This window comes from Lepidochelys kempii, chromosome 7 (assembly GCF_965140265.1).
Source record: "Lepidochelys kempii isolate rLepKem1 chromosome 7, rLepKem1.hap2, whole genome shotgun sequence".
Classification (NCBI taxonomy): Eukaryota; Metazoa; Chordata; order Testudines; family Cheloniidae; genus Lepidochelys; species Lepidochelys kempii.
The window spans coordinates 76,453,027-76,477,719 of record NC_133262.1 but is presented as its reverse complement, the minus strand read 5'-3'; the positions used below and the strand labels follow the sequence as shown (position 1 = coordinate 76,477,719).

Genomic DNA, 24,693 nt, shown 5'->3' with positions numbered 1-24,693 from the left:
TAAATGCCTGATCCAAAGCTCATTGCAGTCAAAGTCCTGTTCATTGACTTCAGTGGGCTTTGGATCAGCCCCCAAGAAATTAATACATGCATTTGATTCACATAAACTTGGGGCCTTCTCCCACTGATTTCAGTGCAAAGTTCCCATTGACTTCAATGAGAGCAGGAACAGGATCTTTTATATCAGTGTTTGGGAAAAGTACATTTTAAAACATACATTCCTACATCCTTGAGATGAAATCTTGACTCATAACCTTATAAATAACTCTTTTAAATAGGATATGACAAAAAAGCAAATGGCTTTGGAAAAAATCAGTCTTCAGAAATGTCTGCTATATTTTGAGAGTATTCATGGACGACCTGTAAGTATGCCATGGAAAGATAGGTAAATTTCAAATTATATTACGTAGAATTTCTTTAACAAATACTTTTGAGATTACACCTTAAATATATTTAGATCACTCTTACACATTCAACATTACTGTAGTTGGTTCAAAGCAATCTTTAGATGTAAATGTTCATTGCTTGAAAATGCTAAACTGTGACCAAGTTTTTTTAGAAATAAAATAACAAAGCCAGTGTTTGGTGGCATTATATTGGTCTTCAATAGCAAAATATTGCAAACATAATGGTAACAATGCTCAGGACCCCGTTCTGATCTTCCACAATTTGCACCTTGACTTAGGTGGTGTGCGGTCTGACCTGTAATTTGGTATTGAAATTTATACATTATTAGAGCATTTTACAGCATAGGAGAAAAGTTTTACAAGTCAGACCACACTACAGAATGTGACAATGTTATGAGTTATCACCTACATTTTCCTTTATTTATTGAAGATGTTAAGCCTATCCCTATGCTGAGAAACCTGCTAAAATAGGCCAAGATACAGCAAAGCACTCAAATACGTGGTTAACTTTAAAGTTCCATGGAACATGAAGTCAGTGGAATTACTTGCGTGCTTAAAGTTAAGCACATGCCTAAGCACTTTATTTAACCAAAGCTCATGGTGCAGGAATCTTAAGAGGATGTGGGATTGATGTGTCTGATATAATTTATATTGATTAAATGTTCAGTTTCATGATTTGGCATTTCTGATGTAACTACTTGTGAGAATGGCAAATTTATGTGTGTTGGAGATAAATATGCCTAAAATGATGGGCAGTTGACATTTTGTGAAGATATATTATCGTATCTTTTCATTTTCTTTTCAGATGTCAGGTGTTACCATCTAAAGATACTTCCTAGATGTGCAGTGGTCATCATTAGGAAGTTGTTATTGACCTAGTTACCACAGAAAGGAATCTGAAATGTGGCACTCATTATCCTATTCTGAGACGAGCAGTAGTCTCAGAACTACATTGTCATAGTTACTGTGGTCTAGTTACTGTGGTTTAGTTACTGTGGTTTACTGCTGGGCAAAACTTGCCTTTTTAATAGTAGTCACCATATAATGATTTTTTAGGATAATTACTAAAATATATACCTTAAGATTGTGCTGATAAGAGTTTTGTTAGACAGTTTTTTCTATATTTAGCAATTGTATATTGCTTTTAAAATAATTATACTCAAGAGGCTAAAAACCTCATACTTCAGTGCACAATCCAACCACTAACTGTCTAGGATTGGAAGAAACTTCCTCTAAAAGGGGTTATTATATAATTGTCAGTTAGGGAGTTTCTTGTACCTCCTTGAAGCATCAGGTAACAGTTATTGACGGAGGCAGAGTACCAGACTAGATGGGCTGCTTATTTTAACTGGTACAGCAATTACATGTTCCTGCTTCTTACCTGGTGGTATATATATAAAAATATTGAAAATTATTGTGCCAGATTCTCAGCTGGAGTAAACTGGTGGTGTTCTCACGACTTTATTGGAAGCATGTTGTTCAGTGGAGAATCTGCCTGTTAGACAACTAATGAATATTGTTGGGAAAAATGGACTTGTATACCTTAGTAGGCAAATTTCATGCTCTAGCACTGATCATAAATGCTACTGATACCATCAGTCCCTGAGCATGAAGAGCTGTCCTAATAAGGTGAGAATTTATCAATCACAGTGCTGCACTTCAGAGCCAGTAATTAGAAGTATATGTAACATTTTCTAGGGTGCCCTCTCATTATGTTTGATTTAAGAGTCAGCAGCTTCTACAAGTTGAGCTGTTTTTTTTTCAAATTCACCTAATTTAAGCAGTTCTTTGTTGCTGTAAGAAGGAAGGTCCCACAATTTCCCTTTTAACGTGGGAGCAAGATCAAGAACAGCCTACCACCAAAGTAAGTCTCGAAGAAGTAGCACTAAGAGATTTGTTGAAATATCAAATGGCTCTGTAAGGGTTCTGCTGTCTGTCAAAGACACAGCCCCACTGTTGGAGGAACCACAGAGCTACATGTTCCCAGTGGGGCCTCCACTTCAGGGTACTGTGGGAGTGCACTGATGCTACCCCTCTTTAGGAGGTGCAGTATATGCCCATGTTTGCCCCACCTTGTCTCCACTCTCTGTAGTTTGTGTATTGCCCGGTGAAAAGCATACCTGACTGCTGCACAGAAGCATAAGTAGAGGATATTTCTTGTCCTTTCCCTTCCTCCCTGTGTGTTTGTGGAGCAGATGACTCTAAGATTCCTGGAACATCGCTAGGTTTTCAAGTACATAGTCCAAAGCCCAGATAGGAAAAGCACCCAGGGAAACATGGGTTCTTTATGCAAGAAAGACAAAAAGTGAGAGTTAGTGTAGAAACCTGATAGATTTCAGTAGCTACAACCAGTGAGGAATGGACGTGCAAAGATGAAAGTGTCGCCTTCAGGAAGCAAGCAGTTTTTTCTTGGTATAGAAATTTATAGACAATCATAGAAAAATGTTATTTTGGTAAAAAATGTTGGAGCTTTTTGATGGAAAACCAAAATTTTCAGTAAAATTTTAAATTTGGTTTTCAAAAAATGATTTTTAAAGAAAATATTTTTCAAAACCCAACTTTTTTCAGTTTTTGTCAAAAGAAGAAAAATAGATTATGGGGAATTTTGAAAAAAGGGAAATTTAAAAAAATCCCATACAAAATAATTTGCATTTTTCAAATAGATCCAGTTATGAGTAATAACACCATAAAGACGAAAAATAAAACCACAGCTGAGTCATTACTGGTGAAACTGATGGTTGTGAAACTGGAGCATTTTGTGCTAAAGACACAGAAGGGCATCAAAGAAAGTGATTGTATTTATGTCCCCACTCATTACCAAGGACAAGGAAACCAAGTCCTTTTGTACAGAGTAAATGTTATGTTGGCTTACAGGAAGGGATATCACTAATGGTTGCATTAGGATTGTGGGATTTTGTATTAAAGAAAGCTGATGATGTCCATCCTGTACCCCAGATAGGGTTATTCAGTAGCCACAGACTGACCAAAATGTTCTGGTGCATGATCTGCAAATCCACACATCTGATAGAGTCTGCCTATCATGTGCCATATTTGTGCTGAGAACAATGGTGCTTTGAGACATGCATGCTAGAAGCAATTCTATAAAGTGGCCTTAGATCCAACTCTTTTCCAAACAGCTATGTCCCTTCTTAGCTGTTGCAATTGCCTAAGATATTCTCACTGTATATCCCTAGCATTGAACTCCTGGCAGTAAGTGGCAATGAATTCTCAGTGGTAGATCCTCAGCTCTAGAAAGTTTGACCTTTGTTGGTCTGCCAAACAACAGTTTGGCAACATTTAAAACTGTGTTTTCAGGTTAACAATCCCTTATTTGCAGTCATTTTTGTGACTTGCACCCCTATTTACATTTACTATAAGAGTAAAAAAAGTTTCAGTTATAACAATGATACACTTATATATAATTTGTGTGTTTTGAGAGGTTGACAGAGAATGCTTGACCTTGAAGGATAAGCGTATAGGGGAGCGAGTTTTTCTTTGCTGTAGATTGGAATAAATTTCTGATATCTTGCAACCCTCCCCCCGATTGCTTTAGGACATAATACAAACAGGTAACCTGTTGGAGTGGTTTGTTTTTGTCTTGGGTTGGGTTGGGTTTTTTAGGAGATGGAATGGAAGGGTGGTTAATTTCAGTGGCAAGCATGCAAAATGGTTTGGTTTTGTGGCTGATGTGTTTGGCCCTTGCTAATTATGGTTTTGTTCACACATCTACTTACTGTTGGATAGGCAGGAAAATATTGTCATATACAGTAATAAATAAAGCATCCTGGGCAACAGACTTCTTGAACGACAACCCTTTTTAGTAGGATAATAATGTACAGCAATGAGATGGAAAAGTCTTAAGCAAAGCTGGGCATTCTTTGCCTTTCGAAGAGACCTTAACAGTACCTATATTTACCACAGCACATTGTTCTGAAAGAGGTGAGACAGGAACTTGACTCTAACATCAGACGTGGTGCTCTTCAGTGGAAATAGATTGGACCTCTCTGGCCTTTTATCTGTGAAAGGAAGCCCCTCAAAATTATAAGCATGAATTGTGCTGGCCTCTTACCATCACATGGCCCAATTATCCTTCCATTTATACCAGTGTATATCAGGAATAACTGCACTAAAATCAATAGTGTTACACTAGTGAGAGGAGAATCAGGCCTTGACAGTTTAGCCTTGGGGCTAGAATATGATTTCAGTTGAACCAGTGTGAATTTGAAGTTATGCCATTCACTTTAATGGAGATATTCTGATTTACTCTGTAATGGCTGGCAGCAGAATGTGGTCTATGGTCCTTTCAGTTTTAAAATCTTGAAAGTATTCTTACATTTGAGTTTAGCTACAATATAAGTAGACTATGTAACCCTAAAATTGTGACTAAAAGGATTCAACTGACTATTGTCAAAATTGTTTTCAGTTTGTTGTTGTTATTGGAATTATTTGAATAATATTTGAAATTATTAATATGGGAAACCACCAAACACCAGTTTAAGCATAAATTCCTTTATTAAGTCCTGAGACCAAATGGTATTTTATACAGTTGCTCTAAACGTGTCTAAAAAGCCTAAATAATAAGCAATTTATTACATCCAAACAGTAACAAAACATTTATAAGCAGCATAGTTACAAACAGGCTAAGCCCAAGGGTGCTTAGATCCATATTGGTTGGCTCCAGTGTGGTCAGGCAGGCATTAGCAATGACCCCTTTGAGCGTTTACTTTTTATACCCTTTAACAATCAAGGGATGTTATTGCCAATTATTGATTTCAGCTAAAAAACAACTGGAGAGTTCCATTCCTCCCCTCCTTCTTGATGACCTACAGTTTTCCCATTCCACCTCGGTTCACACAGACTTTAACACTGGGGTGTGGGTTGGAAAAGGGGCATTTTGGCTCATTTTCAGACGGATTCTCTGTATTTGATTTAAAGCCTTTTGCAGTCACCCCTATGGTCAGAGGCCTTCTTTTTAGAAACTGCCTCTTATCTCATTAGTTATTCTTTCAACCAGACGTCCTCTCTGCTTTATTCCTTCTGGCTTTACCACTTTTTATTTTCAAGGCTTTCCTTCTATTTGCTGGTCAGGGCCTTTCTTTACAACACATATATAAACTCAGACTTTAAGGCCAGAAGGGACCTTTGTGATCATCTAGGTTAGTCATACATTTCCTTAACCAAACTTAAGCTAACTTTAATTCTTTACTTATCCTACAGTTGTATGAAGTAAAGCTGTACTTCACTTATGTGAAATGAGTTTGAAAATAATGTTTTTCAGCAGGGTCTCAGCCCAGCCTCTGTTCTTGGTGGTGTGATAACTGGCCAAATTTTTTCAGGTGCAATTATTAGTAGATCTCTACCAGTTTCTGTCCACCTAAATCAGGGTGGAGGGGGAAGCATAGAAAAAGGGGTTAGAAACTACAAACTACATCAGAACTGACTACTGATATGTGTGCCCACATGTTTTGATGACACAAAACGGAGGGCCCAAAGTATTTAATTTAAATTGGCCTTTCGAACATAAGAGCTGGCGGAGATCATTTTGTTTGAAAGTGCCATCTATGACACAAGCAGTATCAAAGACCCTTTGAGAAATGGTACAATGGGGTGCAGAAAAGATGTTTAGATTAGGCTAAACATGGCGAGACATGAGATAGCTGTTGCCCTACATTCAGTTCAGCTAATTTAGTATGTGTAGTGCTGCTTACTGGTACTGTCTCCCACCTAAAATCTGCTTTACTAATATTTTCAAATACAGAAGAGTTGTTTGCTTGCCATGCCAGCCTAACCAATTATGAAGTCAGGTGTTTATTTCCAGGAAGAAAATAACAGTGTGCTGACATTAAGATATTAAATTGCCTAATAAAATCCATGATTTATTTTTTACAAGCTAGTCATAACTTTAATTATATCAGAAGTTGGAGAACCAAGGGTGAACTTGTAGAGGATCTGGCACAAGGCTACAGTGTTTGGGTTGCTAACTATGCAGGAAAATGTGTTAATACCACCATAAAATCTGACTTCATTGACATTTTCAGCAATTTAATAAAAACATTTCTAGTATTGTAGGGTTGTATTATATGCTCTTTTAAAAATCAACTGCTAGCCCAGAATATTTGGCAGGGTCTCTTCACAGATATTTTGCTTTGTTGAGTTGCCCTTGCTGTCCTTTCTGGGCGTTGAACTCTTTTGAAGATCTCGCCCATTATTTCTACAAGTATACTTACAAGAGCAGCTATCATATCCCCTATGATAATCATATGGATGTGAGGGGGTGGAATGCAGTTTTCCTTTCCGTTACTTGGTTATACCATCTGTAATTATACCTAGGTGTTTTGTATTCACTCACTTTTTACAGAAAAAAAATACCATTAAGAAGAAGTTTGCACAGTGTATTAGTCAACATGAGGATATTTACAACAGTTGTTTCAAGTAAAAAATGTTACTCTTCTATTCATGGTGGTGGGTGGGTGAAATCCCCTCTCGTGCAGGCTGAGGCTTAACTGGGACTTAATTAGTGTATAGGCCATGTGCACGGGGTAAACTTCAACCAGTATCTCCTTTACTAAGTATAGCAAATACTGCTTACATTTAATTAGTCCAAAGGTATCATTTTAAAGATTTGCAAGGGCAACTGCTACACCAACTCACTTTGCGTGTTCCATGCTGGTTTTTTGCAGGATGTGCACACAACTGCACAACATAGATCTTCCATGTAATGCTAGAACCAGAACCTGGAGACAGCACTATAACGGAACATTACCTAGTAAACATTATAGCATCATAATAGAAAATCCTGCATGCTGATTGGATAACAAAACATTCTAAGCAGTGTTATCCCACCATACGACAGTTACTGAAAATCTTACACTTCATAACGGTAACAGCCAAATTGTCAGAGCAGGCCCAAGATCCTTACACAATTGTGCGATTACGTCTATATGTACAGTTAACTCGATTGCAAGGGCAAATCAGCCTTAGTAGCTATTGTGTGTGCAGGCATACAGCCTTAGTAGTTATTGTGCCATGAATGCACATTAATGGCAACTGCCTATGCATATATAGATATAGACCTGTACACAAATGTAGAATGTCCCTTTCTGAAAGCTTGGCCCATAGCAACCAGCACAACACATGCATTTGTATGTATCAAACAGTTGTATCAAATGTAAGGAATGTACTTCTAAGTACCTACCTTTGAAGGCTAACTAACTGCTTAAAAATGGAAAACACTAATTAAAAACATATTTAGTGAAAAAATTCAGAAACTCAACTTGTTAGAAATAAGATTTTACCTTTATATTTTTAGCAAATACTAAAGATCAGCCATAAACAAAATGTCACTGTTCTACAAACTTCACTGTGGAGGCAGGAGTGCAGTGAAAGACTACACTAAAGAAAACGGCCAAGTTGCTAATTACTATTAAAACAGCAGGCTTAGGAATGTTACTGGGGTCACCAGTGAGCATGCTGGGAAAGTCTGATGATGTCTTAATGAGAGGGGGGGATGGCTCTTCCCTCCTTATCTGAAAAGTCAGCCAGAGGAGAAGCTAAAAGGGGCTGTAGCCTTAAAAATATTTTTCTCCATTTTGTAAGTCAAGGGCAAGAAGGCCTGTCAACTGCAATGAAACTGAATGTGATGATTGGGAGTAAAAACAGCACCCACCTTCCCCTACAGAGGGCAACAAGCTAGGGTAGAAGTAGCACTCACAGACTACAGTGAAGGATACATTAGAGATACTCTATAACTGGATTAGATTAGACAGGCTGATGGCATACAGCAGCATTCCGCTGCTCTCTCTTCCTTACTCCATATACCTCGATAACTTTCCATTTCTGGGCTATTGCCCATGCCTGCAGCCTGTCCATATCCTTCCACTTCTGCCCCCACATACTCACCTGAAGTTGTGGAGATGATTTCTACACAGTAGAGTGGCAGCAACTCCCATGGGTGCTTAAATGGTCAGTGTGGGGATTGACAGGGATTTGAGAATAGGGTGTTAAGGAGCACAGGGAGGAGATGAACTCATTTGCAGGTGATTCCTTTCTGACAATTTTCAGTGTGGTAGCTGTGTTAGTCTGTATCAGCAGAAAGAACGAGGAGTACTTATGGCACCTTAGAGACTAACAAATTTATTTGAGCATGGACGATCCCTCACTCTCACAGATCTTGGGAGACAGGCCAGTCCTCACTTACAGACAGCCCCCCACCTGAAGCAAATACTCACCAGCAATCACACAACAAAAACACTAACCCAGGAACCTATCCTTGCAACAAAGCCCGATGCTAACTCTGTCCACATATCTATTCAAGGGACACCATCATAGACCTAATCACATCAGCCACACTATCAGAGGCTCGTTCACCTGCACGTCTACCAATGTGATGTGTGCCATCATGTGCCAGCAATGCCCCTCTGTCATGTACATTGGCCAAACCGGACAGTCTCTATGTAAAAAGAATAAATGGACACAAATCAGACGTCAAGAATTATAAAATTCAAAAACCAGTCGGAGAACACTTCAATCTCCCTGGTCACTCAATTACAGACCTAAAAGTCACAATTATTCAACAAAATCTTAAAAAACAGATTCCAATGAGAAACAGCGGAACTGGAATTAATCTGCAAACTAGACACCATTAAATTAGGCTTGAATAAAGACTGGGAGTGGATGAGTCATTACACTAACTAAAAACTATTTCCCCATGCTAATTTTCCCCCTACTGTTACTCACACCTTCTTGTCAACTGTTTGAAATGGGCCATCCTGATTATCACTACACAAGTTTTTTTTTTCTCCTGCTGATAATAGCCCACCTTAATTGATTGGTCTTGTTAAGAGTTGGTGTGGCAACCTCCATTTTTTCATGTTCTCTGTGTGTGTCTTCCTACTGTATTTTCCACTGCATGCACCTGATGAAGTGGGCTTTAGCCCACGAAAGCTTATGCTTAAATAAATTTGTTAATCTCTAAGGTGCCAGAAGTACTCCTCGTTCTTTCTGACAATGTTGCCCTACAACAGGTATGATGCAATCATAGAACCACAGAGTTGGGTCATCTAGTCTAATCCCCTGCCAAAGATGCAGGTATCGTACACAGTTAAATAAATTAGGTATGTTTTTTCCTCTTTGGGCTACTGTGACTGGCCAACTCTTTCTTTTAATAGAGTAGGATGGCCTGTTGTACAACCAGAATCCATAGCCTTATACATGACTTATGCAATTTGATAGGCTGTAAGTATTTTTGGTTGGATTGAGTTCATAGTACACAAACTAAAAAAAAAAAAAAAAGCATTATTCCTAAATTAGGTGCATCTGATGCTCAGGGGTTAACTAGAGAGAGAACAGAGAAAACTAATTCCTTTAACAATATCTGCATCTTCAGAAGGGGAACTGTAACCAGTTCACCCTTTTCCCAAAATGAATGCCTCAAGGAGGCAAAGATTCCACGTGGTATATTTTTCATTAGAAAAATTACATTACACTTTTGTTTTCAAATTGTACACTGTGATGTTTTATGAATTATGCTACTGTTACCATAAATACGCATAAATATTAACTGAAGCAATATTACATGTCAGACCAAATTCTCCTTAGCTACACTGGTATAAATGAGAGCAGAATATGGCCCATAATGCTTGTGTTTGAGAAGAATGTACTTTCTTATGGTTTCTTTTTAGGTAACTAAACAAGAGAGGAGTCTTATGAAGCCTCTTTATGACAGATACAGAATTATCAAGCAACTTCTCTCGACACCATCTTTGATTACAACAATTGTAAGTTGGAAAGAATTAGTATTTATTGTAAAGAAGCTATACGAGATTCTGAATTGTGCTTTGTATGCCAGTTCAGTGACATTCTAATCACTCTTACACATGCCGGGCTTATAGAATGCTTATTGATCAAATCATCCAGTTGATATTTAAAGAGGAGTAAACATCCTACATGATTCAACCCCAAAGCATGCCAGAGGTCATGATGTAAAACATCAATTTCTGAATCAATCAGTTTACATGGGTGGGGAAGGGATCAGATGAGGGAGTTCAGCTTTTAACCTTCACCATTACAAACAAATCTACACCACAAAATGAAAGCTGTGTCTATCTGTATTATACTGTTAATATATCCTCCTTGATCTTTGTTGAAAATACTTTTATTACTTAGCACATTAAGATCTTAGCATAACATTTTGATCAATGCTATACCAGTGTGAAAGAAAGAAAAAAGCTTTTCATGTATATGATTCTGATTGTTAAAAATAACAATGTTTTTTTTTAAAAAATATAAAATACATGTCAAAAATTGCTGAGGTAGAACTGGTCCAGAACTGGTGCCTTTACTCTCACTGGGTAGTGCTTTACCTTGTGAATTCCCCATTTCAGTAGCACTTCTTGCAGGATGAAGTACCACTGAATGTGAGCTGCAGTAGCCCTTTGTAAATCGCTTGTCTGGTCACTATAAAAGAAAATACTAATTACAAAGCCTTGTTCCACATCTTGTGGTAATGTTAGCATGGGACTTGCACATGAGCTTCAGGGAGTTATAGGCATCCTACTCTCATTGAATTTCAATGGGTTCATTGATTCCTTTGAAAATCCCAGCCATAACCTTATTACTTCAGAATCTCTTTAAAGCTTCCTTCATGTTACTTTGAATGAACTTTGGTCAATGCATTTTTTAAAATCTATAAATAACAGTTTTTAAGAAGTGGACAATTTCATCATTTTCTTGTACTGTAGTACAACTGTAAAATGTGTTGCAATATGGTCATTCTTTTTTGATTGCTAAAACCATTTGTAACTCTAAAAATACCTCTAGAATTATTATTTTATGCATATTGTAGCTTTAATTTATGAACTGTTGACACTAAATGGTACAAGTTTACTTTACGGACAATTAAACAAAGGGCTCTCTCATTGCAAACCTTACTCATGGGGAGTTTAATTGATTTCAATGGGACTAGTTTAATGAATAAGGGTTTCAGGATCATGCCCTAAATCCTATTTAAAAGCATGCTCTTGCAAATGTTTTGTTGTATGAGTAATCCACAGTAATTAGTAGAGCTACTTATGGAAGTAAGGGCCAGATTCTGCCACATTTAGTCATGGCAAGTAATGCCTTACAACGGAATTTGCCCCACTAGAGGTTGTAGTGAGAAATCTCAAAGTGTGTTTAGCTATTGGTTTTAATACCTGTAACCTCTTGTATTTTCAATAAATAGTATGTAGACAGCTAATTTGATGATGATGTTACATATTACAAGCAGGAGGAAGAAGATTCAGATGAAGACCGTTCTCAAAGCAGCCACGAATTATCATCCAGTCCGGCATCTAACCTTCCTGTAGATGACTATCTGTGTTGCTCGGATGAGGAGAATGAGCCTGCAATTGTTTCACCTCTGGATGAAAAAAAGGCAATCAAACAACCAGCCCCGTCTCTGTCCAATTTACATGAGGCCACAATGTGAGCGTTGCAATTTTTCTTCCTGATCTTCTCGCTCCCCCGCCCCCCCCAAAAAAAAACAACCAACCCAACCACGCACTTACATGTTCTAGTCACAGCAAGATCTGTATTTACTGTCAAAATCTCCCAAGGATCAGGAAGCTCTAGACCTTAAGGATTGAGTTTTATCCTTTTTATGAGAGAAAGCAGAGACAGGATATTTATGTGATCAGCTTACCTGTGCTTTGCCACACTTCGTGTAATTCAGACAGCTCTAGAGAGAACTGCCTAAATCCAGAAGGAGAGAGGCAGGGAAATATACATATATGAGAGAGAATGATATATGCAACGGAATCATAGAATATCAGGGTTGGAAGGGACCTCAGGAGGTCATCTAGTCCAACCCCCTGGTCAAAGCAGGACCAATCCCCAATTTTTGCCCCAGATCCCTAAGTGTCCCCCTCAAGGATTGAACTCACAACCCTGGGTTTAGCAGGCCAATGCTCAAACCACTGAGCTATCCCTCCCCCCAATAGGTAGAGCCCACATGATGACATAATATAAATGATTTGTCAACTTACCTATTTTTGTCAGAAAGTTTAGACATTTATCTACTTAGTTTCTTAAAAGGTATTTGTGGAATAACACACGTTGGATGAGGAGGCTTCAGTATTAGTGGTGGCTTGACCAACCAGGCTAGTTTTTTTTTTCATTTATATATTGCAGTTGTATTGGTTACATTTCATATTTCACAACTGTAGTGTCGCTGGTGTGAAAGAGGACACCTTTTCAACTGAAGAATCTGGATTATATTATCACATTTCTAAAACGTACAATAGTAGACTGTAAGAATTATTGTAAATTCATGGTCTGGCCTGGTATAATTGTTCATGTATTTTCACTACGTGTCAACATAATTCTATCTATATCTTTATTGAAGAAAATTATTGTTGTCAACAAGGGTGGTCAACAAACTCCTATAAGTGATAGAAACAGTGATTTGGAATCTTATGTTTTGTGTTTCTGTGAAAAGGGCAGTTTATGGTCAAGTTGTTTAGTTGTGGGAATACACGTGTGCTGATATCATTCAGCCCTGGTGCTCACTGATGAAAACAAACCCTACGGATGAATGTGATCTCATACAGTAACTCCTCGCTTAACGCTGTAGTTATGTTCCTGAAAAATGCGACTTTAAGCGAAACGATGTTAAGCACATCCAATTTCCCCATAAGAATTAATGTAAATATGGGGGGTTAGGTTCCAGGAAAATTTTGTTCACCAGACAAAACACAAACACACACACACACAGTATAAGTTTTAAACAATTTAATACTGTACACAGCAATGATGACTGTAAAATTTGGTTGAGGTGGTGAAGTTAGAGGGTGGAAGAGGGTGGGATATTTCCCATGGAATGCCTTACTGATGAATAATGAACTAGCTTTCGGCTAAGCCCTCAAGGGTTAACACATTGTTAATGTAACCTCACTCTGCAAGGCAGCACGAATTGAGGGAGGAGAGACAGCATGGCAGACAGAGAGAGATGTGCACTGCCCCTTTTAAGTACATTGCCTTTAAAAAGATCAGGAAGTTGAGATAGCAGCTACTGCCAGCAAGCTCTCTCCATCCTAAGCCCTGTCCAGTTCCCACCCTGCTCTATATGGAGAAGGGGTAAATGGGATCAGAAGCAAGGGGGAGGGGGACACCCTGATATTAGCCCCCCTCTCTTTCTCCCCTCCCCACAGCAAGCAGGAGTCTCTGGGAGCAGCTCCAAGGCAGAGGGCAGGAGCAGCACACGGCAGTGGGGGGAGGGACAGCTGAACAAGCCGGCAATTGGTAGCCTGCTGGGCAGCTGCTGCACAGGGAACTTAGGGGAGCGGGGAGCTGCTGGTCTGCCCTGGTTCCGAGCCCCCACCAGCTCGCTGCAACGGGCTGCTCTTCCAGCAAGTAGTGGACAAAGCAGGCGGCTGCCAAACAACGTTATAAGGGAGCATTGTTCCCTAATTGATCAGCAACGTAACAACGAAACGTTAACCGGGACAACTTTAAGTGAGGAGTTACTGTATCTTATACTATTCCTTATATTTCCCATGTGTTTTGATTGACACCTGAGAGTCAGAGACATGAATAAAGGCAGTTAGGTCCTATTAAGTGAGTGAAGATAAAAAGAATGTATGTTGTTCTGTGGAACTCTCACTGTGTAAATGATGCAGCATGGAGAAGTGCTGCTGAGATTTCTTAGCGCATCACATTATTATGGAACAGTATATTTTCGGACATATTCTGAAAGTGTTTTATCTTCTGCCTAAGGACCTTATCCTGCAAACGCTGCCCAGCGTAGTTCTTACTACAGTCTGCAGTTCCATTGACTTACAATAAACAGCACTGCATTTGATGGTGTTTGCAGGATCAGGTCCTATGCTGCTAATCGTGTATCCCCCTTTTTACTTACGGGCCTGAAACTGTAAGGTGCCAAGTGCTTCCTGTGAGATGCTGAACACCATGAACTCCACATAGAACTAAGGGTACCCACAAGATTAGGGTCGGAGTGTTTTATTGCTTCCTTCCATAGATTCTCTGCATTCCCTTTATTAGAGGAGTGTGAATGACACCAAAAGCAAGGAAATGCTGTAGATTTACACTTGTGCTGTCATAAGTCCATTACATCAGACTTGGAAGAAAATTTTAGGATTCCTTGAACTTAACAGGTCTAATTCTGCACTCAGGTGACACCTGTCACTGTGCACATTTTGAAGGGCCACATCCAGCCCTAATGTTTTAACTATTTCTAAGTCCACATAGGCTTCAACTTCCTCTACCTCCTTTGTAGGCCTGTGCTTCTTGAACATCTCAGAGAAACAAGAGCGGACAAGAAAAGGCTTCGCAAAGCTCTGAGAGAATTTGAGGAACAGTTCTTTAAACAAACAGGAAGGTAAACAAAAACCTCTTTCATGTATTTTAAGCAGATGTTTATGTTTCCATTAAAGAACATATTCTTAGGCAGCAGGGACTTACCTGTAGTAATTGGGCTGGGGGGAGGGAGGGGATGGGACTGTGTTATCTTTTGTGCTTTCAGAGTCCCAAGGGTAGCTACAGCCCAGGATTGGAAGGAGACTGCTGGGAGCACCGTGGAGGCATCGGGTCTCTATGGAGATGATTTTTTGCTCCGACAATTCCTCCAGGATCTATGCAGATCCTTGAAGTTCTTCCAGGTTTAGGATAGCCCCCATAACATATCCTGTGAGAGGGCAAAGATCCACAGGGAACTCTGCCAGAGGATCAGTCCAGAAATTTCCTTCCTTAGACTTACCGACAGAAGGAGCAATGTGACCCCCTAGTCAGGGGTTGGGCTAGCCCAGCAGCAGCTGTGTTTGCCACAAATGTACTATTAGGATCCCCTGATTTACAGAATTCATATGCAGACAAATACATATAGTGCTTTTTGATAAATGTAAAGTTGAAATGTCATTTTCCTGGAGACTTTTTACCATGACTGGTATGCTGGTGGCAGGCAGCTCTGTCCCACCCCTCCCCTTTCTTAAATGGGCTAGGTGTGGCCAGAGGTGCAGGTAGTGTGGGCCTGATCCAAAGCTCATTGACATCAATAGTCTTTCCACTGAATTCAGTGGGCTTTGGATTAGTCCCTATGAGCAGAGAGGAGCCATTTTGTTGTTTATAACACAGACCTTACCGATGAGGTTTTTTCTGTTTTTGTTTTTTGGCGGAGGAGGGTGTTTTTTGGGGGTTTATTGGTAAATTCCAGATTATGCCTAAAATAAGGTGAGCTTTCATTCAGAATTTTCAAAAATGTGGCCTCCTCACACTTTCACATCACAATATTGCTCATCTTAAGAGGAGCAATGTGTGAGGGTATAATATTTAAATTGTTCAATCTGCTTAAATGCTACTGAATTCATGACAAGTCCTGAATGAAAACAACTCCTTGAGTGATCTCAGGTAGGTCAGGATGATTTCCTATTGTGATGAAAGAACGTGTATGGTCTTAGACTCTATGGGCTCAGTCCAATGCCCTTGATCAATGGGAGCTTTTCCACGGATTTCCCTGAGTATTGGGGCTAGCCTATATATAGTTCAAAAAGAAAACCATAGTGTAGTACCATGGTAGTTATATTTTCCATAATCCTGTACAACAACATATCTGCATATTTTGGAGTGAAGTAATTATTACTTACACAGTTGACAAGAAATGTGATTACCTTGTATAATCTAAACTTCAGAATTCAGTATTTTAATTGCCATTCCTATAATCCTACTTCACAAGAGTGTGCTTTTTTCATATGTCTATGGGCATCTAAAATTAGAAAAAAATGTAAAAAAAAAATCACAGCAGAAATCATTTTAAACCTCATTTTTCTTCTGTGTCATAAAATGACAGAGCTCTGTTTGACTGTTTCAGGAGTCCGCAAAAGGAAGATCGCATACCTATGGCTGAAGAGTACTCTGAATACAAGCACACGAAAGCCAAACTCAGGCTTTTAGAGGTTCTCATCACTAAGCATGATGTCTCTAAAGGAATTTGAAGTCAATGAAATACATAGCTAGTGTTTGCTAGCAAAAACCAAAACAAACAAAAATAATTGTACAGGTCTGGGTCTTTCTGCACAGTTATTAGATACACTGAGAATCTGATGCACTTTAATAATCTTATTAACTGAGACTAGGAGAGGATGGCAATGTGTGTAAGAGTATGTAAACGGGAGGGAGTGAACTATATTTTTCCTTTTGGAATAGCCTTGAAGTGCACTATGATAATGTTAGAAGTTAAAGGGACACTGTAAAGTTGTTTTGGCCCTTAGTCTAACCCGCTTTATCTTAACATTTATAAACCATTAGGGCATGCCCTCCAGATTCTAAAAGTAATCAGAAATCCACCACTCTGTCTCGCTCAAAAGCAGTATAATCCACTATTTCTGTAGGCAAAACAACTTAGAACATCATATGTTAACTAAAAACCTGTAGATCAAATTCTACCCTTTGATACATAGGTGCAATTCCCATTGGCTTCAAAGAGAGGTGCATATACATGGACAAAATTGGGCCCTGAATTCTTGGAGTTGAGTAAATTGAGGCTGCTGGAGAAAAAGAAAGTGGTAAAATAACTGCCAAATGCAATCACATTTTTTGCAAATGAGAAAACATCTATTTGGCAAAGCAACAAGGACTCAGTGGTTAGGGAAGGAATGCTTGTTTCAGGTTTGCCAAAGGGAGTATAAGACAATGTAAAGGCACTAGGTGCTGGCCTGTTAAATATGGTTGGCAGTACTTTTATAGTACCCTAAACAAAATTCAGTAAAATAAATTGATCATACACGCTGATTTTTAGTTCTGTATTAAACTTAGCACTTTATTTTGCCTGAAGCTATAAAATTTTGCTTTTCTGACTACCAAAGCTTGTTTGGAAGCATGCACTTTGTAAAATGTTAAAGTATTTCCTGTGTTAGATATCTATATTAAAATAATGAGGAGAATAGTTTATTGTATTCTGACAAGATATTTTGGATAGATAAATGTATGCAGTATATAATTGAAAGTCATGGTTGTGAGATGAGGAACTCTGGCTGCCTTGCTTCCTAAAAGTAAGACTACAAAAATATTTTTCTGTTGGAATTATACATCCTTCAGCACACCCCACTTTGTAATGTAAAGGGATTTTCCTCACTCTTGTGATAGATCATTTCTGAGTAAAGTGCAATATTTCACAGAAGGATTGTCAGCATTTTGTATTTTTCATTACAAATCAAAGACATATAATGGGAAAATGTCTAAACCAAACATGAAGGAAGAGCTTGAAAGGGAAATTGTTGCATCATGTTTAGTGTTTTGTTTAAATTGCCATTTTGTATTAACTGCATATAAACCACCTGTTTTGCTATCTTAAGGAAATGTTCATTTTCTGAAGTCTATTCTATACCAACCATGTTTGTATTTTTATTGTATGTAATGTTTCAGCATGATTTTAAGTAGTACACATTTTCAAATGGTTTGGAGGAAAAAGTGTGACCACTACACAATGTGGATTTTTTTTTTTATTTCTATGAGGTTTGCTGTTTCACTGTATTGACTTGACAATTTATAACTTTTATGAATCGGAATGATCTCCTTTCTAAATCTGTTTAATTAAAGTAATCTAAGAGCAACAGGAACAGATACACAACTATTTGAAGTTTACAAACTACATCTTTGATAAGGGAAAATGGTTTCATGACATGTATACAATTGCTATTAAAATGTACTCTATATATTCTATATGATTGTATAATATTTTATACAACAGTACAAATAAAATATTTTTCTATTATATTTATGATGTTTAAACACAATTTTTGTTTCCAGTTAGCTAATATAAATAACACTGTCAAACAACAAGTTGGAAGTGCTGACATTTCTAGGCTTCGAGATTTAAATCATGCTGCAATTACAACCTTTCATGCTGTTTGGAGAGTTATCCCAGTGTTTGTTCAGTAGATTAAAATAAATGCATATTTAAACACCATTATAAGCCATTATTTTTATTTTGCTAAAGCGGTTTATATAGGTTTTTGTTATGTTTGGTCAGGAACAAACAAACAAACAAAAATTGCAGCATCTAGGTGTAAATGTTGTCAGAAAGAAAATCCAGGACTTCTGTTCCCCTAATGCTATAAACTATTAGAAGGAAGGAGGAAAGTTATACTAAAAATGCTATTAATGAATTTGAAAAACTGGTGTTTGCTTTTGGTGACAGCGGCATGTGCATGCTTCTGAAGAGAACGTCTGACAATGGAAATGGACAACAGAGGTTCAAAGGCTCCTATATATTGGGGTAGGGATTAACGTCCAACACTGATGTTGCAGGTCTTGCAACTGGGATCTTTTTTTGCATTTGCAGTAGACGAGCTCATTAGCTGATGACCAGTAATTTCTGCAACTGTGCCGAGGGAAAGATCCACAGGATCAGTGTAAATTACTTCTAAAATAACATCCTGGGCATGGTGATAAACCATGATGCCATCTTCTTCGGTGCAGGTCAGAAATTTATTATCCTCTGAATTTAGCTGAGGAAGGCGCTGCTTACAGAATTCATCTCCTGGTGACCCAACAGGGGCAATAACAAGAATGACATAGTGATAAGCTGTGTACATGCAGTAGAAGTCCCCAAAGTACAAGTTAGTATTTGGATTGAAAAGTTTTTCAGCTGCAATCTCAAACCTGTATCTTCCATAAGGTGAATCTTGTGGTGGCTTCCCCGTGTTAAACTCAGTGTTGCAGCTAAAGAAGATGCCTTCCAACTTCCCACTGATTGGAGAGCCATGGCTACCACTGTTATCCTTGACAGAAAGCTGCATTGCATTTCCATGTTGGTCTCTAAAAATGAATGACTATTATTGTTTGTTTTGCAGTGAAGAGCACAAGTTTGATTACTTATAGGACTACCACGTGTCACAAGGGACACAAAGAGAAGCCAGTCATCTGAAAAATAAGGTTAACGCCACCCCACTCTCAAGAGAAAGCAAAGACAAATAAATGAAGACATGACCAGGGTGAGAAGGGATTGCTTTTCCATCTTGTCTCTGCTTCTGGAGGTGAGTTGTGTGGATGAAGAGGTAAAAACAGTACAGGAAACCCCACCCACCATATTTTTCCTCAGCAACTGTAACAATAGTGGGATTTTAAGTCTACATTGAAAGTTACAAATTAATATATTTTTTAATGTTTTCAGTGGATGCTGTACACAAATTCACATGATAGCTAGTTCCCCCCCCCCTTTTTTTTTTCCAGTGACACTACGGCAGGGGAATACCCACATGCCCTCCAAAACCTGCGGCTTACTCTGCTCCTACTTACACGATCGGGAGTAATTTAAGCAGACACAAACAGTCTCTCTGTTTTATTTAAATAGGTCTTCACAGATTTTGTGCTTAACCACTGTGGAGTCCTGCTTGTGCAGCTCTGGAAGTTAGAAGTGGTGATAATAAAATGATAATCTCAGTCTAATAAATTTGAGGAGAATTAATCAGTTTTGGCCCCACTAAGACCCCATTTCATTTTCTTCTAAAGAATCTTTCTCTCCACATTGCTAATACATGGCCCCATTTGGCTGCCATTGACTTCAGTGGAAGCAGGACTGGGCCCAAGACGAGATATAATTTAGTTCTTTCCGACTGTAATTATCCTAAACCCAAAAATACACAAATCCGATCCCTTTTGCATTGCAGTTCAACTGTTAGTGAAGTGCACAGACTTTTTATATATATACACATATGTACACAAACATGTCCAGGGTGTATCACACTTTCTGTTTGCCTAAATGCTTTCAAAGTGCAATGAATCCTCATATCTAGAAAAAATATTTTACTATCACCACTTGGGTTAGGTCACTTCTCTTGTCAAAGCTATGACTGATTTCCTTTCGTTTTCTGCCTTGGTTGTAGGCTATTAAGTCTCAACCACAAGACAATTCCATCCCAGGTCTCATGTCCACCTACTCCTTTACATTTCACAGAACTCTTGCCACCTATCTGGTGTGCTAAACCGCCATCATCCCTTCATGCAAATTGACCAGTCTTAAAACAGTTTTCAGAAAGCTTTCTAACATTAATTCACCAACGAAAATTGCTTGTGTTAAGAACGCCATGCTCAAGTCAGGCCACCATCTGGTAGCGTGGGGCATGAGCTGTTTCTCAGGCTGGTGGTAGCAAGTGAAGCTCCAATGCCACTGTGCTATAAATATCACGTGAGCGCTTTTCAGTCACACACTCTAAGTATAAGGACAAACAGAATGGCTGACTGACTTGATGTAGCTGAAGGCTGAACACCGGGAAAGTCCCTGTTAACTGAGAAGCCCCTGAGTGAATCTCAGTGAACTGCAGAGAGGTATGGCCCAACCTCTGGGTCTGTGATGGAGCTGAGGGAGTGTCTAACTCAGCAAGACAGGAGTGGAGGGGCACCTGTTCTGGCAGGAGGGTTATTCTCAGTGGTATCCCAGCTCACTGAGTGACAGTCTTGAGGGGAGACAAATGGAAATTGATGCGCAATTTGTCCAGGAAAGGGCTGCACACCTGATCCTCAGACCTACTGGGTGGAGTATAAGCTTCATACAGATCTTATACACTGAGGTCTGGGTGCTGGAGCTAGGTGACCTGCTGAGCTGTTTTCAGTCAAGTCTGCAGCTTTGGGGGTGTGGACTAGACCCTGTGTCTGTCTTGTAGCAGGCTAGTGTGTCTGGCTCAACAAAACAGGGTTCTGGAAGTCCCAAGCTGGCAGGGCCAACAGGCTCAGAGGTAATTTCAGCACATCAGGTGACAGCCCCAAGGGGGTATCTGTGACCAAACCCATCACACAGCCTTTGTGAGAAAATTTTGTTTTCAGCCAGGCAAATACATCTGCATGTGCACTACCTTAGACTAGTGCCCACCTGCCATAGCTAGCGCCCAATACAGCACATACAAAACTCCCTTTGAATTCAATGGCAGCTGTACTCTTGTAAGGAATTTAAACATCAGGCAAACCCAGCATCGGATTTATCTGGAACCGGCACAGGAAAAAATTTGTTTGCTTGTAAAAATTGAACTACCCAACAGGCTAACAGACGACTCGTACCGGTTGCTCACTGCTTTGGCATACTGTAGTTTCAGGGGTGGGGTGGGGTGGATTTTTATTTTTTGCGACAGTCCACGGTAAATCCGACTACAAATTCTCGTTTTCAGCTAAACTATAACAATAGGCTGCTTCATTTTTTATATGCTCATGGAATGCAGGTTTAGTCCTTGCTGCTACTGAAGGGAATGGGAGCTATGCTACTAATTTCAACAGAAGCAGTGTTTCTTACATAGTTACTTTGTAAGACAATTGTTAACCCTGATGCTGGTAAATATACTAGCTGTCCAAAGATGGTTTAAAGTGGCTTATGGAACAATGGCTTTATCACCTATAGTGCTAGCACCTGAGAATTCTTACCATTTCTAATCATATACCTTCTTCCAACTACAATTTTTCATATAGCTGTGAGGCAAACTTCAGAAGCTTTCTGACCCTCTCAAGACCACCATCTTTATCGTTGCAGAAGTAATGCTCTGGGAAGATAGGGCCTAATTCATAGCAACTTATTCTCCTTTTCAAACAAATTCCAAAAAAAAAGATAAAGGTCACCTTCGCTGCAACCTGAAAAATGTGCTTGAAGCTGTATTTCTGTGACAAGATACTGACATCCAGTGGCCGATTACGCTAATTGTTAGTATTCGCTAGGGAGTTGATACTTTCTTTAAAGGAAGCAGTCATGATTAAAGTGTACGTTAATTATAAGCCACATTAAAAAAAACCAACCTGTAATGGTGTTGCAGGATCAAAGTTTACCTAGTAAACATGCCAAGGTCTTGTACGCTCTCTTGAGACACCCATCGGAACCCTCCCACTCTAAATGCACCACTCTGTGCACTACTGTTTACTACTTAAAAACCCATGGAGCCCATCAGAGGTCTTCTGAATCATAAGGCAAAACAACACTTTGAGGCAGGGAATGCTAGTTGAACGGTTACAAGTGATGGAATGATTTGTTTTTTAAAACGTTGTTGCCAGGTTCAGTGGTCACCAACAGCTTAGTCTAGAGCACAACATAGTACCTTTTGAGACAGAAATTCTTTGCCAACTGTTAAAAGACCCTGAATTTGCCTGTTTCTGAACATCTTCATGTATTCTATACTCCTGAGGGAATTATGCACCCAAATTCTGCAAATGTTGTTTGTCTAGAAATAAATGTGGCTCCAGCATGGCAGTGGGGAGCACAGGCCATTGGCTGCATTGAGGTGGGAGATCACCCTGAAGTCCCCACCTTCCCCAGTACAGGGACTCAGTAGTGAGGCTGCACCTGACCCAGCCACAGTGTAAGGGCTTGGCCTGCCCCAGAAACACCCTGGGGCCCTGCCCTTCTGTGCCAAGCGCACCAGATGTGGGTAGGCAGGCTCAGCCCAGCAGGATCCAAGTGCGGAGGGATCCAGGCATGGGGTGAGAGGTTTCTGTGTGTGGGCAGCTCAGTGGGAGATATGGATTTTCAGGGGCTCATTGTGGGGTTCAGGGGCAATGGGACTCTGCAGAGGATCCAGGTGATGGTGGCTGGGCTCAGCAGGGGTGTATCTGGCTACCTTCAGAGCTTCCAAAGCTCTGTGAACTCAAATGCGCACATACTGTGAGCTGTGACAGATTCACCCATGTGACCCCACCCAGTAGGTATGAGGATCATGTAAACCTGGGCATTCCAAAAGGATGATGTGCTCTTATTACAGGACTCAAAAGGCCTTATCCAGCACTCAGTCTGAGTGAAGTAACACTTGCAGAAAACTGGAGCAGCTGAGTTACATTTGAGTAAAACTGAGGTAATGCAGTGTTGACACAGGCCCAAAATCTTTAACATATGCTAAAATATAAGAAATAAGCATGTTTAAATTTCTTTAAGGCAAGTAATCAGAGATTCTACCACTGAAAGGCAATACAAAAACAGGGCTCTACTGCATTGCTTAGTGGATTGCAATGTACCCCCAAACCGGTTTTCTCTTAGAATACTATTCTTGCCACTTCATGGTGTCTTACTGTTTCATGATCAGTCAATATTCTGAACGCTAACCTCTAGCATGGGGGGTGATGGCATCTATATTTTGATTGGATAACTGTCTACATTTGCTGCCTATGCAGAAGAATATTGTAACTTCAGCACTATTACACAAAATAAGCAAATACATTGTATGGGTGGAAGTTAATCAAAAAACCCCCATCAAGAGACCATTAAGGTTGCACAGCAAGGCATTCAAAAGTCAGTAAGGAATAGATCCACAAAAAGACTTAGGTGCCTGACTGCCACTGTCAGCATCTACGTCCAACTCTTAGACACCACTGTGATCCTCAAACTCCCTGCACAGCTGCCGCCTAACCCTGGAGGCACCTAAAATCCCTATGTGCTGGAGTTTCCACCATTAACAATCCCTAGGCACCTGGCTTTCTGCCAGTGAACATGTGCACAGCCAACTTAGTTTAGGGAATCAGGAGCCTAAGCCCCTGCAGGAGCCTCAGAGTAGGCATTCCTAGCTATCGCACTTGCGAGGCCCGATCCAGTAGACATTTCAGCACCTACGTTTCTCTGTGGATCTGAGTTTAAATGACAGTATTCAGGTTGCATATGCTTGATTACAATGTACACATGCAGATACTTGAGACATACGTATACATCAAGTACTTGCAGGCAAATGTATGTGCAAAATTTTACACCCCCTATCTTTAGAAATCTCATTCTTAGTTTCTAGTACATCATCAATCATCATTACTTAGTCTTTAGATTATGATGGTGCCTAGAGGCTTGCTCAGTCCTGAAACGTCATTGCAGCAGGTGCTGTGAAAACACAGCTTTTACTCCAAAAACTTATTTCCTGAGATTCAGTACTGAATTGTACAAACTTACATAAATGAGTTGCTTTTGTGTATAGTTTTAATACTTAGATGGAATTAATGTGGACAATTTTGCATGTGTTTGTTTCTTACCTGATAGAATCAAAGTATTCTTTGTGCTGATTCCGATAAAAAACAGAAAGCTTAAGCATACGTCCTGCAATCACTTCAGCTTTTTCCAAAAGCTGTGTTAGATGAACTTTTGAATAATCTGTGAAGAGAAGACTATCTGCTAGTAAGAAAGAAACATCATCATCTCCTAAATAAGTCTAAACTTATTTTGATGACTTGTACAAAATAGACAAAGGGTGGGAAGGCAAAGAGCAGCAAACGGCCAGATTTTTGGGACTTAGGCATTAGAGCTTCAAAAATCTGCCCCAAAGTGACACCACAGGTCAGTGGCAGAGCCAGGA

At 39.5% G+C, this 24,693-nt stretch overlaps 2 protein-coding genes across 11 annotated transcripts in view; one reads left to right on the top strand and one right to left on the bottom strand.

Moving 5' to 3' along the window:
* FAM13C (family with sequence similarity 13 member C) overlaps nt 1-18,169 on the top strand; it is a 200,954-nt gene extending 182,785 nt beyond the window's left edge. For 3 of the 7 annotated variants that reach the window (XM_073353371.1, XM_073353369.1, XM_073353375.1), the window contains 5 exons: nt 278-361; nt 10,087-10,182; nt 11,670-11,869; nt 14,679-14,780; nt 16,266-18,169. In XM_073353371.1, coding sequence (XP_073209472.1) covers nt 278-361; nt 10,087-10,182; nt 11,670-11,869; nt 14,679-14,780; nt 16,266-16,389 — 606 coding nt within the window. In that variant the 3' untranslated portion in view covers nt 16,390-18,169. Of the gene's footprint in view, nt 1-277; nt 362-2,187; nt 2,271-10,086; nt 10,183-11,669; nt 11,870-14,678; nt 14,781-16,265 lie in introns of those variants that run through there. The other 4 variants (XM_073353370.1, XM_073353373.1, XM_073353372.1 and 1 more) reach the window with 4 other exon arrangements.
* The window catches only part of PHYHIPL (phytanoyl-CoA 2-hydroxylase interacting protein like), a 90,846-nt gene continuing 84,034 nt past the window's right edge, over nt 17,882-24,693 (bottom strand). For all 4 annotated transcript variants that reach the window (XM_073353378.1, XM_073353377.1, XM_073353380.1 and 1 more), the window contains 2 exons: nt 24,374-24,491; nt 17,882-19,213 (listed from right to left, as the gene is read on the bottom strand). In XM_073353378.1, coding sequence (XP_073209479.1) covers nt 18,679-19,213; nt 24,374-24,491 — 653 coding nt within the window. In that variant the 3' untranslated portion in view covers nt 17,882-18,678. The remainder of the gene's footprint in view (nt 19,214-24,373; nt 24,492-24,693) is intronic.